Below are 20,565 nucleotides of genomic sequence, written 5' to 3' on the forward strand. Positions count from 1 at the left end.
CTTCCTGGTCTGGATAGTTACTGTGTCATTCATGATGGCAGCTGATCTTCAAACAGCCAGTGAGGAAAAAAAAAAGATAAAACCTTATTTTTGTACTCAGTTTTTACTTTTCATTAGCAATACTTTGGTTATTTTTGAAATACGGAACAACACAACATCTGTCTTTATTTGCCACAACAAGAGTTAAGACCTATATAAAAATTTGAAGTATAAAATTTGAAACTAAAGGTGTGTATTTATGGTAATAGAAGGATAGAATGGATATCCTCCATGAGAATGTTTTATTGTTGATTGCCTTACTACCTATGTGATGGGCTCATGCTAAAATGATTTATAAGTAAATAAGATATTTATTTATTTAATAAGATTTATTTTTACATCTCTGTAAACTTCTTTGCCTCATTACAACAAGCTAGTGATAAAAAAATATAAGATAGTGTCAGTCCATAGGGATTTAGCTTGGTGACATAATCCCAAGTGGTAATGACTTCACCGAATTTGTTGTGTTATTTTTTGCCATGTCTTTGTTTCTTAAATAGATCTAACACAGTTTATACACTTAAACATGACACCTAAGTTTGAGGCTATGGCTATATTTGACCTGGCAGTAGAATAAACAGTAATTATTTTGAGGTGCTGTTGACTATGGATTTAATAGTTTTTAGAACTTCAGAGTATTTGGAAATTCAAAGTTATTTGAAATTGTAACTATATGTCACAAGTCTGATTCTACTGGAAAATTTTGGGCTTGCTCAAAGTAAAGTAAAATAATTTTAATGGACTTTTGGTAAGACAGATCTCAAATTGCTTGAATGGGCATGATAATATTTATGCATCTAAGCTGCATCTCCTTTTCTTTCCTCTTGTCTTTCATTGACACTTGCTTTTCTTCTCTCACTTAAAAAAAAAATCTGAAAACAAAACAAAAATTCCTTTCTTTTTGCTTTACTTCTGAAAATCTGCAGGATGGACATGTAGAAGTAGCACGTTTGCTTTTGGATAGTGGTGCTCAAGTGAATATGCCTGCAGATTCATTCGAGTCTCCGTTAACGCTAGCTGCCTGTGGAGGACACGTTGAATTGGCAGCTCTACTTATTGAAAGGGGGGCAAATCTTGAAGAAGTTAATGATGAAGGATACACTCCCTTGATGGAAGCTGCTCGAGAAGGACATGAAGAGATGGTGGCACTACTCTTAGCACAAGGTAAAATAGTTTTACTTCTTTAATAAAAAAAAATCAGTTTCCTTTGGATGCTTTGTGTCAGTAACCTTCAAGTTTACTACAACTAAGACATTTTTTGCATTAATGATAAATTACCAACACCTTGAGAGGAACCCCAGAAGCAGAGAAGATACAGATGATTATCACAATTCAAACAGTATATTTACTGTAAGTCTTTTTAGGTAGTTTTATCTATTTTTATGCTTTCCCCAGGAGCAAATATTAATGCCCAGACAGAAGAAACCCAAGAAACTGCTCTGACCTTGGCTTGCTGTGGAGGATTTTCTGAAGTTGCAGACTTCCTGATTAAGGCGGGAGCTGATATTGAACTTGGCTGCTCCACACCTCTGATGGAGGCTTCTCAGGAGGGACACCTGGAGTTGGTTAAATATTTACTGGCTGCTGGTATGTGGATTTAAAAATGCCTCTTAGAAAAAGGCCTTTATATTGCTTTCATAACTTTAGCAATTAAGCTTAACTTTTTCATTTTTGTGAAAGTTGAAATACAGCTCCACAATTTGACTGCTCTTCTTAGGCCTCTAAATCTCTAAAAATGTCATTTTAAAAAAGATTTCATATTGTTATTAATGTTTATTTATTGAGCATAAGGCTTCTCATTGACCTTCTCTTTAGATTGAATGATATGTGACTTCTAGAGGGGAGAAGTCAGTTCCTCCTAGCCTCTGTTAATAAGACGAGGTGAGGATGACATTAGAGGTTATAATTCGATACCTTTAAGCCTGTTCATTTCTTGAAAATTCTCTCTTCTCAAAGAAAGAAAGGAGGAGTGGGTGGGAATTTGGGTGGGGAGGAGAAGTACTTAGTTTAAAAATAATTTGTGCTTTGTACATTGTTAAGCAACAATAAGAAATAAGTATTTTTACATTGAATATTTGTAGCTTTATTTAAAGCAAAGTAAGGATACACCAGAAAAAAAATTGATCCGGATAGGTAGAAACCTTCATATATCCTTTAGAAATGATATAAAAATGTTCTTTTTATCTACATCTGATAAATTGTTTAAGACTTGATGTTTCAAGAAATTAATATGTAAAGGAAAAGAAAATATTTAGCAAAACTTTATTCATCCTTTTTGGGTTTCACTGTTACATTAATTTGAGTATAGCCCAGCCTCAATTTTTCTGTGAATTATTGTTGAAATAATTTCTCAATCTAGATCATTAGTGATTTGAATGATTGTTTAGATTTTGAAACAATGCACAAACCAGCCGTACAAGCTGACATCTTTCCTGATTCAAATACTATTATTTGCTGTAGTTAGTATATGTATATATACTCTTTAGATTGAATGATATGTGGCTTCTGGAGGGGAGAAGTTAGTTCCTCCTAGTCTCTGTTAATAAGAGGAGGTGAGGATGACACAGAGTCATTATTTCTCCATTATTTTTTGTAACTCTCTGTATCCCATTCAAGAGTCTTTCTCTACCAGTAGTTATCATCCTTCATTCTTCCCACATCCCTCTAAGTAGTCATGGTATTGATAAGGAATAAATGTTTACTAAGAAATTGTTGAATATCAGACATTCTGGTCCCACTAGTATAGTAAGAAATATTATACACATCTTACAGATATGGAAACTGATCTACAATCACGTTACATGACTTCCCTAAGCAACCAAACTAATAAGTGACAGAGCTAAAATTCAAACTTAGAACTCCTGACATTGTTTTTTCTATTTCATTACCATTGATTCTCATATTTAGCTACCTTTGCTAATTTGAAGTATGTAGTTTCCAGAACTATCTCAGGGGCTTGAGAAGCTCTTTTTTATGTGATTTCTCCCTAAAAAAATTTTTTTCCAGATTAGAATGTGATTTATTCACATAAAGTTCTTCTGATAGTTTAGTATTAAAGAAGAGTCCAATAGGTCTTCTAATACATTTGCTATACAGTTTTTTAAAACATTCAAAAACCTTTTTGTTGTGGTAGTTTTTCGAATATATAGAAAATATAATGAATCCTAGGAACCCATCACTCAGCTTTAGTCATTTTTAATTCATGGCCAATCTCATTTTATTTATATTCCCATTTGTCCCCTACTTATTTCTTTATAATTATTTTATTAAAAATAATTAAATATTAAAAATTTCATTGATATAATTGACATAAAACATTATATTAGTTTTAGGTATACAACATAATGATTTAATATTTGTATACATTGTGAATTAGAATAAATCTAGTTAACATCTGTTACCATATATATTTATAAAAGCAGTTTAAAATTTGTTTCAGTTTCTTTAATTTAAATCAAATTATTTAAGAAATAAATTTATTTTTATGAATTATCAATAAATATTTCAATATGTATCTCTAAAAGACAGACTTTTTTTTTTTATGGAGGAACTTGGGATAGAATCCAGGATCTCGTGCATACTAAGCACGCACTCTACCACCAAGCTATTACCCACCACTCCAAGAAAGACTTAAAAAAGGAATCACAATATCGTTTTCTAACCTGAATTTTTTTTTGAGAGGAGGAGGTAATTAGGTTTATTTATTATTTTTTTTTTAGAGGAGGTACTGGGGATCGAACCCAAGATGCATGCACTCTACCACTTGAGCTATACCCTCCCCAACTAACCTAATATTTTAACATAATAATTTCTTAGTATCGTTAAATATCCAAGCAGTTTTCATATTTTCCTGATAGTCTTGTAAATGTGTATGTGTGTGTTTAATGACTTTGTTGATTTACGGTTCATTTAGTAACTATTGATCAATATAGTCTCTTTAATCTGTAGGCTCCTCTTCCATCTTTCTTTTCTCTTGCAAGTTTTAGTTGAAGGCATGGAATGTTTATCCTTTAGCTTCCCAGCGTATGGATTTTGTTAAGTGCATCTCCATTGTTTCATTTACTTTGTTTTTCTGTTCCTTGGATTTCCCATAAAGTAGTAGTTAGTTCTAGAGACTTAATTGAATTCAGGTATGATGTCTGTTTTGTTTTAAGACTACTTCATGGGTAGTATTTGTGTACTTTCTTCAGGAGATAAAAATGTCTGATTTTCTCTGTTTTTGTGATGTTATTAGTCATTGATGACTATTGCTTAGATCCATTAATTTATTAGAGGTTGCAAAGTGGTGATACTTTAAATTCTATTATTCCTTTCTTGTTTATTAATTGGAGTATGTCTATAAAGAGAAACTTCCCCTTATCAACTTTTTGGTTACTCTTAGATATAAATCTTTCGAAAATAGTTTAAATGTTTGATTTTTCCCCCCTTTACTTTTCCCTCCCAAACAATGAAGTGGTCCCTTAGTATCATTTAGTGGTGGCCAATGAAGTATTTTTTTGGTTTCGACTTGAACATCATTTTGAACTTTTGGATTTAAATATATGATGGCTTTCACTCCATCATAGTCCTCATTCCTTTTGATGTAAAAATTGCCAAAAGATGGGACAGTTTGACTATCTTTGGTCAATAAGTTTAGCCCCTAAATCCTTTTGGTATGACCTCATTATATTCTCTGATAGTTTCCTTGCTTTGTGACATGGCAAGGCGTTTCAGGCCTATCTTTTTTTTTTTTTTTTTCCTATTTTCTTTCTTTTTTTTAAATTAATAGACTTTATTTTTTAGAGCAGGTTCAGGTTCACAACAGAATTGAGCAGAAAATACAGAGAGTTTACACATAGCCCTCCCCACTCATACGTGTATACTCTTCTACCCTCAACATCCCTCATCAGGGTGGCATATTTGGTGCAATCGATGAACCAACATGGACACAGTATTATCATCCAAAGTCCATAGTTTACATTTGGGTTCAGTTTCAGGCCTATATTATACAGATTCTGTCCCAGTCTTAGAACCAATTATTTCTCTTAAAAAGCTGTTAATTCTATTTACTGGGAAATGGTACTTAGAAACCACAGTATAAGCTGGAGGTGATATTTCTGCTTGGCCTTTCATTGTCTCTAGGCCATTTTATTTGGTTAGGGTTAGGAAACTTTACTTTTCAAAATGAATTCATGTCAGTACTTCCAATTCAGAGCCATAGGGTTTTACTTCACCTCAGCAGTCTTTTATCCGGGTTTTCTCTCAAACTTGCCTAAAATTTCACTTCTCATCAAAGAATTATTCATTTGATTTTTACTACAATATCCATAGAACTGTCTCAGAATAGAAACCAAAATTACCACCAGTATGATTTCAGAAAACTTTGATATTTTTTGTTTTGCAGCTTTTATATTTTATTTCTTAGGGTATATCTTCCTGGGGATGTACTGAATTTTTTATATTTGGTATAGTTCTTTCTGTGTGGCTAAAAGCATTTTTTTCAAAATATATCTAAAGGAAAATTAAGATACTTAAATTATACTCTTCTATTTTTACTTTTAGAGTTTATGAGTTCCACCAAATTGCAAAATGGGACTATCTAATATAATTTGAAAATTCACAAAATAATTGTATGATTTTTGTTTGTTTGTTTGCCAGGTGCTAATGTTCATGCTACAACAGCAACAGGAGACACAGCCTTAACCTACGCTTGTGAAAATGGACATACAGATGTTGCAGATGTTTTGCTTCAAGCAGGAGCTGATTTAGTAAGATATTTTTAATTTCAAGTATTTTTGCGTAAATGTTAATATTCATTTATTTTTAACACTTAAAAAATACTAGTAAAGAAAATTAATAGTTTGCCTGCTTTGTATAAAATAACTTCAAAAAGTTTGGCTATTTGTTCTAGTTGTTGCATTTATTAGGTATATTTGAAAAGTTTTTAAAAGGACGTACTCTTTCTTTTCCTAGGTAAAACCATTTGTTTGTTTCCTTCTCTCACCCTAATCCCATTTGACATTCCTGAACCTTTGTAACTGCCCTTTGTTAGACATATCATAGATTCAATGGTATGTTTATAGAATAGAATAACCTGTCAAATCACTGAGTGATTTCTTTTGTTTTTCTGATTAGTTAGACATTTAAAATATAGCTACTGTCATGTTCCTAACAACGTTATCGCAGCATTCTCTGCTTTCTCTGTTCTTTTAGTGTCTTCTATTTTGGCTTTGTAAAGTTTCAAATTAGATGACAGGTTCATATGTGTAATAATCCCTACAACTATGGGAAATTGTAGATAATATCCCACTTTAAGTTTCATGCTTCTTTCTGAAATGTGTGCTTTGACTAATTTTTATTTTGTGAGAGTACTTTAAAGTGTTTTCTAGAATTCCTCCCAGAGTTCCCTCACATGTTTCTCAAAAATCTTCGAAGACGTAAACAGTTATATATGTTGCAGAGAATCAAGTTCATTGATTTCAGTTATTTAGAAAAAATTGTGCAATTGTGTATTGCCTTTTAAATCATTTCCAGCAACAGACATTTCCCCAAAAATATCTGAGAACATTACTGGAAAATAATTATTAACTAAAATTAATGTATAATATAGTAATTCTATTTATTTATAATCATTTCTACTAATACTGAATACTGTAGTGATAATACTAGCATTCATTCTCATTAATCAGGATCTGCCCCATCAGTTAGAATTTCTAGGAGGTGTACTTATTTTGTTTGAAAATTATGACAGATATGTTAAGTAGATCTTAATCATCTGCCTTTGTTCTGTATCTGAGTTTTTTTTTAGATTTGCTTTGGGTCATCTATAAAATTAAGAATTGAAGTATTTCATCACTTGAAATAAAGAAATAGGGTAGAGCATAAAAGCTTAGCTACTATTAGCAAAGTTTAATACTCTTATCCTCTGAATTTTTATCAGAATTCTCTTTTCCTTATTCCATTTTTCCATAGCAAAGTCACTTTCTTGTTTATTAGGAGTTCTTCTAAAAATATTAAATAAGAAAAGGAGGTACTATCTGTTAAATGCACTCTAAGGTATAGGAAAACATTACCAATCTTGACATTACCAATCTTGACAGAATTAAAAATCTGTTATGAAATATTTTTAAATGTTTTATTTTTATAGTCTTCTGGAATTAGGTAAATTGTCTGTGATTAGAGATCCTTAAACAAATTTTCTTAAATGAACAGACAGAAGGATTTAGAGTTACCATACTGTTTTACATTCAAAATATAAGATTAAAAAGTAGCTCAGATTAATATATATCTTAAGTACAAATGTAATACTGCTATTCTAATGTAATTGTTTTTCTATTTTGTGATCTATCTTTGCATTCATATTTACATGTAATTATAATCATACAGTTATTTTCTATTTTCTGGCTATGTATTCTATCATAATCTTTTCCCTATTGCTACATATTCTCTGTATTTATAAGTCTTGTGTAATATTCCATCAAGTTGATGAACCCTAAACCTTGAGTTGCTTTTTATTTTTCACTGTTAGAAATACTGTTAGATTTAATAACTTCATGTATATAACTTTTTCTGTTTTTCTCCTTTTGAGTTATTTATTAATTTTTCACTTTTAAAAATATATTGCCTATTTCATGCTTTTGCTGTCTGCGGAGAGACATTTCAGTTTTATTATTAGTTCTTTTCCTGATGGTAAAAAGTAGTTCTTGGTCTTTATAGAAAGTGTGGAAAGTATGGAAAAGTATAGTAAGTTTAGTACTTAAAACCTATAAATAAACTTTGTGATTTCAGGCTTTTCTATAAGCCAGAGGGTAGAAAGAGAAGACCTAATCAAAAACAAGAAATGAGTAAAGCAGGCAGATCAGTTCCTGAGTCCCAAGAAAAAATGGCTGATAATTCTTACTAGGTGGACCTTACAAGGCATCTTTCTTGTCCTTCATTCTTTGCTGACACCTCCTAGTATCTGTTTGGAGCTATAGTAATTTCTTCCAGTGGTTTGAAGATGTTTTCCATTCCTGGCATCCCATAGATGTGTTCTTGATACCTAGGTTTGGTAGGTCTTTAAGTTAAAAATGTGGAGGTCTTTTGTTTCATTTTGTTTTGGTGGGCTGGCTGAGAACCTTCATTTTGGGGGTAACTATTTTTACTTTCAGTTTTAAATAAGATTGTAGAAGTCAACCTTTGGAACATAATCTGTACCAACACCTGTACAAATCCCTATGCTTTGTTAGATTTTTAGAGCTTAACTTTCGCCATAATTGAAGGCTTTATTATTTTTTTAAAGGAGTTTGAAAGCTGTTGTTTCCCATTTTAAAAAATATTTTGCACTAGAATCAGCTAGGATATTAATTATAATTTTAAAAATATTTAACACACAGCTGTTTGGATTTCTTGTATTGTTTCCTGAGATGAAATTGAGAGGTTTTAGGGCTTTTCATTCTACATGTGTAGTAAGTATACTATAGAACTTAGTTTTAAAGGAAATCTACATGTTTTCTTTTTTACTGCTTTTTAAAAAAATCACAGCCTGTACTGATGGCATACTTGAGCATTTTCAGGTAGATCCTCAAAATATGTGCATGTTCTAATTTTGAAACTTAGTTATTTGAAACTTCATTTACCCTTAAGAATCTTTTAAACAAAACAAAATTTTATGGCTATTTCCAGTAAAAGCAAAAACATTGAATATCTGTCATATCTACAAGATTATGGATTGATATGTAGCTTGTCTAACTGTAATAACTGCATAAATTTGAATAATCCATTATTTAAAACCTTTGAACTAGATTAATATTCCTAAATAGGCCACTTAAAATGTTCCTATTGGAAATCAAAAAAATTAAATAACATAAAATGTTGTCCATTAATTCCAAGAGGTTTTTGAAAAATTCTCCCTATTTAATATCCAGAATTGTTTTACTGCTCTATAAGCATCAAGATTACTCAATAAGCAGAGAGCCTTGAACAAATCACTTAATCCGTATCTTCCTGCTATTTGCATCTCTTGTTACCCCTGTAATGGGAATCACTTTATAGTGAAATAAAGATTATTCCTTTATGTGTTTTCTTCCTCTGCATACTATTTTTTGTTTTTGGTCTCAGATTTGTTTTAGTATTTGATGTTATTATAGGTATAATACGATGTGAACCCATTGTAAGGAAAGAAAATTTGTATTAAAACACATTAGCATTCTGTAGTATACTTAAATATTCTTGCTTTGGCTCTGCTAGGTATCCTTCGGCAAATCACTTAGATTCCCTAGTCTTCTTTTGTTTTTCTCCCTCACCTTTCCCCTTTCCTTTTTTCATGAGGGATTTGGACCAGAAGATCTTTAGCAATGTGGTTTAAGAAATCTAATTTTATGCTAGTAAAGAACAAGTTAACCAACTACCTGTTTGAATGTATTAGATGGACTAGATGATCTTGAGTGCTTAGCCCAAAAATGTATAAAGTACTATGGAATCCTTGAAGAAAATGAAATTTTAAGGTATAAATTATCATTACTAATAATAGTGATGTGTTCCATAAATTATTCTCTCTCTTAAAATCTTTGTGTATACCAAATGTATCTTAAATTATCCAAACATTATTTGGGGGGTTATTTACAGTTAATAATTAGCAAATTTAGCTTTATAAAATATTTTACAGATTATTTTAATAGATAAAAGTTACTAACCCCTAAAATATACAATAATTTGGTAAGTCTACCCCAATAAAGATTAAGAATCATCTAGTATTATAATGCTAAATCATTATCTCTTCCACCCTGTCTTTTTACTATCAGTATTTTATCTACTTAAATACTGTCAAATAAATAGGACGAGTTTCATTGATGTGGATTTTTGTTTTAAGTGAACTATTTCCTCAACAACATAGTTTCTCCAGTTATCTTTGGGACTGTTCAGTTGTGAATTTTTTTCTTCTTTTCCTACAGTTAAAGTTTATTTCAAGGGGCAGAATAAACTTTGTTACATCCCTTTCTTCTCATCTTACATGCCTTCAAACTTTTCAAAATTTCCTTTGTTTAGGATTGTTTTTTCAGCTTTGGCTTTCAAGTATACATAGGCAGTGTTCAGTGAGACACAAGGAATTTAGAAATACTGTTTTACTGTAAGATGTTTGCTACCTTGAAGATAGGGGCGGAAGACAAAGGTTTCCAAGGACGAGCTAGGACATGGTTTCTTTCTTTATGCTCATAATAGGTCTGCTTTAGATGAAATAAATCAGAGAAAAAAATAGAACCAATCTTAAGTGTGGTAGTCACACAGTGTTGCTAAGTAATGGGTCTTTGCCATATTGAGTAATAATTGATTCTTTACAAATCAGTTATTTTCCTTCCCTTGGCTAAATTTTTAACAAAAGTTTATAATTGATTGATAAAAATACTTTTCTTATTTTTAAATAGGTAATACCGTTACATGGTTCAAAATTCAGAGTATAAAACTGTCCCATGGGCACCCATTTTCCCTCTCTATTGGCAGTGTTGCTCATTTTTTTAGTATCCTTCCGGGACATTTTATGTATGTATGACAAAAAGTCACATATTGAAAGAAACACATATAATCAATATTTGATTCTTTGTGTAATACCTTACTGAAAGAGTTTTTATTTTTTCTATACTAATTTTCTCTGTAGATTTGATCATAGGTTTTACAGGTTTATTATTTTTAACTTTAGAATAAAAATTGAAGCACTTTTGTACTGAGTAAACTGAATCCTATGAGTATGTCATACTGGTCTAGTACTGATTTTCATCCCTAACCATAAAGTAAGTTCTCTGACCCTTGTTGCTTTTCTACCAGCCAAATGAGCTTTTGTGGGCATTTTCCTAGAATAGTTGAGCTAATGGAAACTGGGTGATTTGGACATGGATACATTAGCATCCTTTGTTTTTTATTCCTGGAATTTATTTCCTTTGAGATGAGATTTGATGGGGACTTCCCTTAAAATAAACATATTTTAAAGGACCAGTTTGTTATGTATATTAAATCTTATGAAATAGAAATGTAGACTAGATCTTCTTTCATGAGATTAAAAAAAAAATTTAAGCAGTATGTTGTGTGTCCTTGACATTTCTATACACCTAAGCATATATATATTCTATGCATGTGGGCTATACGTCTTTATGTGAATGGATTTGTTATCACATATACTGTTCTGAAACTTTTTTCTCTGTAATATTTTTCTGTCAATTCCTATAGATTTCTCATTCTTTTTCACAGGTACCCAGTGTTCTATATAATTTATTAACCATGAATGTATTCATAAATATCTGGGTTATTAGAGGTTTTAAATATTACAAATGGTGCTACACTAAATATTGTTATACATATTTATATATATTTGCTATTTTTATGAATGTATCTATAGGGATAAATTCCTGGAATTGAAATTGCTGGTTATCAGAGGGTCCAAGTCTAAAATTTTGAAAGCTGCTGCCAAATTGTTCAAAAATGCTGAACCAGACTACACTTCTGTTAACAACTGAGGTGTTTTGATTCACCACATTCTCATTGACATGAGTTGGATTTCTTCTTTAACTCTTTCCTTCCTTTCTTCCTTTTTCTAAAAAAATGGTTTAATTTTCTAATCTCGGATCAGAGTCTTCTTTTTCATTTTATCTAAAAAGAATCCCTGTGTTCCAAATAGACCTATGAGCTGCTCACTAATTGCTCCCCAAACTTTGGTGAACTATGTAAAACACAGGTATTAAGTTACTTTCTGGAAGACTATTCAGACATAATTTGCAAATGCAATTTTTGAAATATTTTGTTTAAAAAAGAAACTGATTTTAAAAAACTAAATATCAGACCATACTTACTGATTTCATTCTGAAGATGAGATTAATGTGTCTTCCACCATAGGACTTTTCATGAGTTATTTTATTATTACACTGTCATGATTTTGTAACATTTACATTCTGTTTTATGGCCCTATTTCTTGAAGTTGTTTAACTATATATTTAGGTAGATTCAGTATCTACCTCACTAGTCTTTCAAATTATATAGCCTCTTAATTTTGTTTTCCTGAATTTGACTCACCTTTTTGGTGACTGATACCGGTATTTTGATTTGAATTTCCTCTTCCCAGCAAAAAAAAAGGAATTCGCAGGTGCTTGCATTTTTGAGACTACTGTGTGTTGTATTTATACATGAATGTAGCCGAACATAAAATTATTGAATCACTTGTTTTTTTCCCCTCAAAATTCTAAGCTCTCTGTTCTGCTGCCTTCTGGTACCAGGCCAGAGCGTGGTAGAATATTCCACATTGTATGTAAGTGACTTTATTTTTTCCGCCTGGAATATCATAAGATTCTTTTATTATCCTTAGACCTCTATGATTTCACCAGGATGTGCCTTGGTGTTTGTTATTCTATAATAGTTTTTCGTGGAAAACACTGAGTACTTTCTATCTGAAGATTTTAATTCATCCTTTTCCCCTTCTCCTTTTCTTTTTCCTCTTCATCTTCCAATTTTCTTCTACTACAACCTTGAATACTTCTTTTTCTGTTCTGTTTTCTTCTGGGATATTTATTATCCATATATTGGATATCCTCTATTTGTTTTATCTTTATGTCTGATTCTTTTCATTTCATTGTCCTTTTCCTCTACATTGTTTCTTTCTTAAGCCCATCTACCAGGTCACTATTTTTTCTGTATGCTTGTTGCTGCTTCTAGTGTGGTTTTCATGGTTTCATTATTACTTAGTTTCTTCTGCTCTTCCAACTCACTTTTAAATTTCCTCTTGCTGTTATATCACTTTGTTCAACTATTTAAAGCATTCATGCTCTCTTTATTTGAAAGTACAGGGAAGTATTTGACTAAAGTTTTGTTTCCGTTTCACAGGAACTTCTTAATAGGCTCTGTGTTGGATACTTTGTGCTTATTTATTTATATTTGACTGGGGCTTGTATTTGCTGGAAATCATATGGGAATGAGGAAGGGAGAGAAAGTGAGCTTTAATAGTCAGCTTCTTCAAATCATGTAGTTGTCTCAGAATACTTTCTCACCAAACCTCTACCATAGGAGCACACATCCCCTTAGGGTAAGCATATCACCCAGGGTAGAAGGTAGGAGTGACTTGGAGTGAAATCTTCTCTAGGCCACATTTCTTATTTGGAGGCTTAGTTGACCCTGGTCAGTGACTGCAAAGCTTATTACTGTTTCTTCAGTTGTCTCCCTGTCTTACCTCCAAGTACTTTCTTTCTAATAGGAGTCTAGATCTAGAGAAAAAATAGATATTCCATCTCTCAAGGTCTTTGAAGTCTCCCGTTTTAGTTGAAAAGTGTGAGCACTAAGTGTGTTTATAATGAAAGGGGTATTACATAACTGTTTAATCATCTTGCACTATTTTCCCTACTTTTTCTCCCAACTTTTGATATTCCCAAATCTTCTGATTTAATTATTTCCTTGACTAGATATTAAGATAGTGCTCTTGATTCTATAGCTTTAGTTGTATTTGGAGGCAAAAGCAAGGCATGAGTTCAAATAATTTAGCAGAATTATATATGCATATATAAGGTTTATATTGAAGTTATATTGGTAGAGAACCACATTATCATACCCTTAAAAATCATGCTTTGTTTAGGAGATTATGTTCTCTACAGATGGGGTATCTTTTTAGTTGATGATCCTGACTTAACAAAGCCCAGCACCTGAAGTACCACGCACAAGGTCTTCATGGCCAACTGTGATTTTCATTTTTGGAATAAGATCCGTGAGTTCTTCTTTTTCCTTTCACAGGACAAGCAGGAGGACATGAAGACTATTTTGGAGGGCATAGATCCGGCCAAGCATCAGGTGAGGGTGGCCTTTGATGCTTGTAAGCTACTACATAAAGATAGATGATGTAGGTAACCAGAACTCTGGATATCTGAATTCCAGCCAAGAAGTTCCAGGACCTTGCTGGGTGACAAAGGAAATCCTCTTCGATTGAAAAAGATTATGAAGTTCCAATAAAAAGAGATTTATATTACTAGTAGTTTGCTTCCTTAGTATTCCTTTTATGTGGTATTCCTAAAAAATAACCTAGGTGAAAGTAGTTTTTTTATTCAGGTAGTGCCTTTTCATTCTCCCTTATTAGGAGAGTTTAGATACCCCAGAGAAAAAGTCTCAGTTTTAAAATCCTTTGTATTCAGCTTTGTTCATCTAAAATCTGAAACTCAGATTTAGGATGATATATTGGATTTTTAAAATATAATCCTCAAATACTACCCCCACCAGTAGTTTAGTGAAACATTTCCTGTATTGTTCATGCCCTAATTTCTATAAAATTAAATTTTCTTAAAATCATCTCCTGTAATCTTATTCTGAAATTGGTTTTTAAGAAAGTGATTTACTTGTTCATAAGCAAATATTTCTTTTCTTTTGAAAAAATGTATGGAATTTGTGCCTGATGGTTTTAAAAGTCAGGCAAATTTAATATCCATTATAATCCAGAGAGATTTCTTTAAACTCAGGAGCAGTGCTTAACTTTTAAATTAGGTGGGGGGGGGGGGGGGGAATGTGATTGCATCTATCTAAAATACATTTTTCAGTATCAAGCCACTTTTAATCATAATGCTTATTAAGTATCGTCATTTTTACTTTGTTGAATGAGATGTTATGTTCATTCTATTTTGAAGAAAGTAAATAAATTTCTCTCACAAAATATTATGTGAAAATGTAAACTTTTACTCAGTTTACATAATTGCTCTGGCTCCTATCAGGAATATAAAGCTGAGTGTTATTGCAGCTAAAGTATTTCTTTCTCTCTGGATTTGTTAAAGGAAATGTGAATATAAATCTGTCTCTGTAGCTGTAAGTCTCGAAACTTGGGATACTTTTTAAAATTGAGATTTCCAGCACCACTTTTAGAGGTTCAGATTCAGTAGATCTGGAGTGGGAAGTCTGCATGTTAAATGATATCCCAGGAGATTCTGATAAGTCCTCCATATTCCACACTTTGAGACATTGCTAGAGTCTCTAGATTATTCTGCATCATTGTTGAGTTCTGTTCTTTTTCCATCATTGCTTTATTATCATTCTTACTCCATCCAAACTGAAATAAGCTTGATTTTTCTCTTTGTTACTTGTGGTTTTTAGGAACTGAGCTTAACACAAACCCTAGAACAGTGCCTTTTAATCTTTTCCCATCTCATTTCTGTTGAGCGATATGAATCTGATCAGTAACAGATCACCAAGGTAATGATTAATATACAGTTGTGAGTTGGAAGAATATACCCTGGGGGAGAGTATAAGAATCCTCTAGTACATATATAGTATAAAACAGTCTCCCTTTCCTCTCCTCTGATTCTGTTCTTTCACCCTAGACAATGTCCTTCTTTCAACTCCAAGGAACACTTCCTCTGTGGTAGTTACAATCTTAGATATATTCATGAATACCCTGGGTATCCATGACTGTGATTTTAAAGGAAATCAACTTAAAAAAAAAAAAAAGAAAACCTTACTGTAAAATTAAATTTTGTTTTTTAAAGCCAAGTAGAAAAAAAAAAAAAAACTGCACCTTTTTTCTTACAGTGGTTATTCATCAGAACCAGAACACTTTTCATGGATAAGATATAAGGAGGGCTTGTAAGCTCTGATTATCCACTTTTCTTCAACTGTTAGTAATTAGCTTACCTTAATAAATTAAATACGATCTCCCACTTTTAAAATAACTCTTTATTAAGGAATAATATATATATATATTTAAATTTCACTACTTAAAGCTGGAAAACTTTAATCAATTTTTTCTTTATCCCTAAAACTATCTGTGAAATCCACAAAACTCCTGATACCTTTTTTTAAAGGCCAAGTTCTTTTTTTCTAGGTTATTGTATGTTAAATGAGTCCTTTTCCGCTATCTCAAGGTTGTTTAAATATAAGTAACAAGTGACTTCCAGTCAAGAAGGTAAAGTCAGTGTTAGTACATTTTGAAGCCTTTCTGCTCCCTATCATTTCAAGTACATAGATATATTAAATAAAATAACGAGAGAGAAATAAAGTAAATTAAAAATATGTAGCTATACTCAGAAACAAGATTAAAGAACTCTGTGGGCTAGAAATGGAGCATGGATCCACAGCTGAAGCTATAGGCCCAAAGAGAATTAAACCTAAAAGAAATGGGCACTGGGGGCTGGGATTTCATCTTCTATAAAGGAATAGGGATGGAATGCATCTTACATGAAACAGGCCAATAGATCTATAGTCTACTTGACTGAAGCACGGAACTCGTACGTTATTGCCCCACCTGTGAAGCAAGTTGGAGAAAAGGCTCCAAGCAACTGCCCAGGATTGCAGTTAGAAATTATCTAATTGTTTTTCATAGAGGGAAGCTGCAAAGACAACAGTGTAACTAAGAACTTGGAGGACAACATTATTTGATGTAGTGAGCAGAACAGAAATAACTTCATGGAATCAGAAGCTTAAGTTGCCAAGGAAAGATCTACTTCTAGAATGGACCAGACTGAGGCAACTTTCAAACCATCTGATGAGAAAACAATAAGTTTGTGGATGGAAATAAAAGAAAAAGCAACTCCAATACAAAATGAGCTTTTTCAAGTAAAAAAATGCATAAAGCTAAAGAGCAAGTCTACACAAGAGAGATAGTCAAAATGCAAGCAAACAAAAAGCAGCAACACAGAAGAAGAGCCCAAGGAAACTGAAATAAAAGACTTAAACTTACAGATTTTAAACATGATTATTTTAAACTATGAACAATAGCCCTAAAACAGTGTGAGGCAATGAAACAAAAGCTTATGATTATGAATTAAGAACAGCTAGATTTGAAATAAAACATTTAAACTTTCAGGGGAAAAAGTTGTGGAAATAAAAATTCAGTATATAGGTTAAACAGTGTATTGGATGATGAATAAAGAATGAATAAGATGATAAAATAAGAAATAAGTAGCAGAAAGATAAAGAGATGAAAAATATGAGAGAGAAATTGAGAGAAAGGGGATAGATTAAGAGGCTCTACCATACACCTATTTGAAGTTCCTGCAGGAGAGGGTGGAAACAGAAAACAGAGGCAATACTTGAAGAGATAAAGATGGAGAATTTTCTAGAATTGAAACCTGACGTGAATCCTTTATAGAAAAATCAATCACCAAGGAGAACACATGAAACATCAGAATTTTCCGGATAAAGAAAAATCTTAAAAGGTACTGGCAGAGAAATTCATTATCTACAAAGAAACAACAATCAAATTGTTGACAGATTCTTATCAAGAGTAATAATCACAGAAAACAATGGAGAGTAATGTCCTCAAAATGCCAGAAGAAAATAGCACAGTATAGAACTTTGTACTCCACTAGCATTCCAAAGAAGGAAAAATAAGCATATTTTCAGATCTACAAAGAATAAAAGAGTTTACCATTTCAGACCTTTGCCAAAAGAACTACTAAAAGATATGTACATCAATCAGGAGAAAAATGAGCCCTGGAGGAAGGCGTGGGATGCAAAAAGCTACGGTAAGCAAAGAGATTGGTAAAATATAAATATAAATTTGTGAGTATAAAGCCTAAATTTTTATGCTTAAAACCAAAGTAGTACTAAAAATCTAGACAGCAATAGTATGACAGAAATTCAGAAGAATATGTTAGAGAGTTAAAACCATGCTAGAATCTTTGTTTTGTTCAGGAGAGGATAATCAGGTACTGAATAACTTTAAAGACTCTTTTTTAGAAAAATATATTATGAATCAGAACAAATATAAACCTATTTATAAGGGCAGTCTTTTGAATTTGATTCAAAACCAAAATCTAGTAAAATTCTGTTTTCAGGAGAAAAACCTAAAGGAAAATGACAGGGAAAGGTTGACAAAGTAATGAAAAAAGTTATGTAAGGCAATATTAATATCAGACAAAATGGAATTTTAAGCCAAAATCATTTTTAGAGATAAATGCTCCCCCAACTGGTGTAACAATCAGTTACTCACATCCATCCTCCAGATAAGAGAAAATTACAAAATTACAAGAAAATTAGTTTTACATTTGTAGTAATAGGATTTTTTTCATACACTTCACTATGATAGATCAAATAGATCAAACAAGTGTTAAGAACAGAAAAATCAAGTTTGTTCTTATAGAGAGCTAACATTTTATTTCCAATAAATATGGTATATGTTATCTTCTAATACATATAATATGCATAAAATTTGTCCATGTTTTAGGCCACTAAAAAGTCTGTAAAATGAACTTTTTAATCATATGAACTACATTCTCTGATCTCTGTTGTTTTAAAATTACAAATCAATAATAAAACCTTTTTTAAAAAAATCCCATACAACTAGAAAATGAAGAAAAATACTTTTAGATAATTCATGAGTTTAAAAGGCAATCACAGTAAAAGTTACAAAATAGATATTATCCCAAAAACTACACATCAAAACTTGGGTGAGAGGATGCAGCTAAAGTGGTCCTTAGTAGGAAAATTATATGCAGAGAGAGAGAGAGAGAGAGTGAGTGTGTGTGTGTGTGTGTGTGTGTGTGGAAATGAAGCTAAGAAAGGAACAACAGCACAAAGAAGGAAGGACATTAAAAGTTAATAGAATAGAAAACAACAAAAATAGGGATTAAAAAGCAAAAATTAAAACTGATTTTTAAAATAGTCTGAAGTACATAAAATAAGCCCACCTTTTTTCAAAAGGGAAAAAGACAGGTAAATGATAGAAACTTAAGGGGAGTTATAACTATATGATACAGTACAGAACTTTAAAATTTATAAGGCAATCATATGAACAATCAATAAATTTGAATACTTAGATGAAATGAATACTGTTTTTTCCTCAAAATATATAAATTATCAAAATTGATTCAAGGAACCCTCAATAGAACAATAGCCATAATACAAGCTGAATCAGTAGTTTTAAATCACCTATCCATTGAGGGTAAGAGGCCTAGATGGAATTATATGTGTTACTAAATGTTCAAGCAGTTGATAATCCCTATATTATTCTAGCTTTTCCCCAAAAAAGAGAAAGAAAAAATGTTAAATTGCACAATATCTAAGTTTATAGCCTTGAAAAATAATTTTGTGTTTATGAAGGGAAAAAATAATTTATATCCTAAAATTGTATTAATCTTGAACAAATACTGGCTGAAATAATAAATCCAACATTGATTAGTAAGCAGCACAGTTGACCCTTGACTAATGTCGGGGTTAGGGCGCTGACATGTGCAGTGGAAAATCCAAGTGTACCTTTACAGTCCACCCTTGGTATCCAAGGTTCTGCATCCATGTGTTCAACCAACCACGTATCCTGTAGCATAGTGCTTAAGATACCAATGTGTAAGTGACTGACGCAGTTCAAGCCCACAATTTTCAAGGGTCAACTGTATAAATAAATTTAATTCCTATTTTAAAAGAAGGATGTAGTGGTCAGACATTTGGGGACAAATGATTACATATTGTCTGATACACATTATTAATTTGAGGACATGAAATAGTATAAATACATTATAAAGTTGTAGCATTGTTTTACCAACTATTTTCTCAAACATATTGTTCAAAACCAAAGGAGTAACTATTTATAAGGAAACATAATAAGCAGCTTTTTACACCTTTTATTTCTGAAATTTTATTATTTTGAATTTTGAAGCTTCACTTGGGGTGAGGATCTTGGAATAGTACTTTCTGATTTCTTATTTTTAACAGCTATGGGAATGTTTTAAATATAGAGAACTTAACAGTTACTTTAAAAGTTTATTCTAAAGCAAGGCTTTCAGAATCTTGTCTTTGCCGTTACTCATAGGATCTAGTTATGTTGATGGGTGTCACTGCCAGGCTTAAGCTAAGAAAGGGAAAAAAAGGGAAAGTGACATTAGTATTGCCCACCCATGTTCTAGTAATAATGTATTATCAAATGCAGATAATGAATGTCTTACTTTGTGTAACTACTACTCTTAATTTCTTGTTAAATTAACTTTTCTTTTTCTTATTTACCTAATAGAAAATTAAAACTTCAAACTTTAGTTTTATGAGAGGAAAGATTTGAGGGGTCAGTCGTGTTTAGGTTCCTTCTTGGTAAACAGTATTCAAGCACTTCATTGCTTTGAACATTAGCTATATAACAGTAAGCAAAAATGTACATGGTTGCCGTTCTCATGAAACTTACAGTTGAGTGGTGGACGTTAGCCAAATAGTTAAACTAATACATGATTGGAACTTATGAAGGAACGGTTCATAGAGCTATAAGTCAATAATAGGAAAATTGATCTAGCCAGAAAGTTCAAGGAGGTCTTCCTTGAAGAAATAACACTTGACTTGAGACATGAAGGATGAAAAGGAGCTAATAAGAAGTGCTACGGGGAAGAGAGAGCAGCTTAAGCAAAAAGGCCCTGAGGCAGGAGGGGAAATAACAATTGCTAAAGAGCATTTTTTTTCCAGAGTGTAGTTGACACTACTTTCTAGGTCTTTCTGAGTAAGACCTTCATATTGTATATTCCGTTTTGTTTGAAATAAATTGCCAGAATTTTAGATTTACCTAAGTTCAAAATTCTGAAGCCAATTTATTTTGGCGTTATCTATAGTTATTCATTCTTCATAACTCAGATTTAATAAAGATCG

At 31.9% G+C, this 20,565-nt stretch overlaps 1 protein-coding gene across 15 annotated transcripts in view; it reads left to right on the forward strand.

Annotated features, from left to right (window-relative positions):
* The window catches only part of ANKHD1 (ankyrin repeat and KH domain containing 1), a 112,388-nt gene that overhangs the window by 42,871 nt on the left and 48,952 nt on the right, over nucleotides 1–20,565 (forward strand). For 8 of the 15 annotated variants that reach the window (XM_031449151.2, XM_031449152.2, XM_031449154.2 and 5 more), the window contains exons 8-11: nucleotides 966–1,203; nucleotides 1,435–1,626; nucleotides 5,677–5,786; nucleotides 13,759–13,815. In XM_031449151.2, the coding sequence (XP_031305011.2) occupies nucleotides 966–1,203; nucleotides 1,435–1,626; nucleotides 5,677–5,786; nucleotides 13,759–13,815 (597 nt within the window). Of the gene's footprint in view, nucleotides 1–965; nucleotides 1,204–1,434; nucleotides 1,627–5,676; nucleotides 5,787–13,758; nucleotides 13,848–13,899; nucleotides 13,994–20,565 lie in introns of those variants that run through there. The other 7 variants (XM_010990727.3, XM_031449155.2, XM_031449160.2 and 4 more) reach the window with 3 other exon arrangements.

This window comes from Camelus dromedarius, chromosome 3 (genome assembly GCF_036321535.1).
Source record: "Camelus dromedarius isolate mCamDro1 chromosome 3, mCamDro1.pat, whole genome shotgun sequence".
Lineage (NCBI taxonomy): Eukaryota > Metazoa > Chordata > Mammalia > Artiodactyla > Camelidae > Camelus > Camelus dromedarius.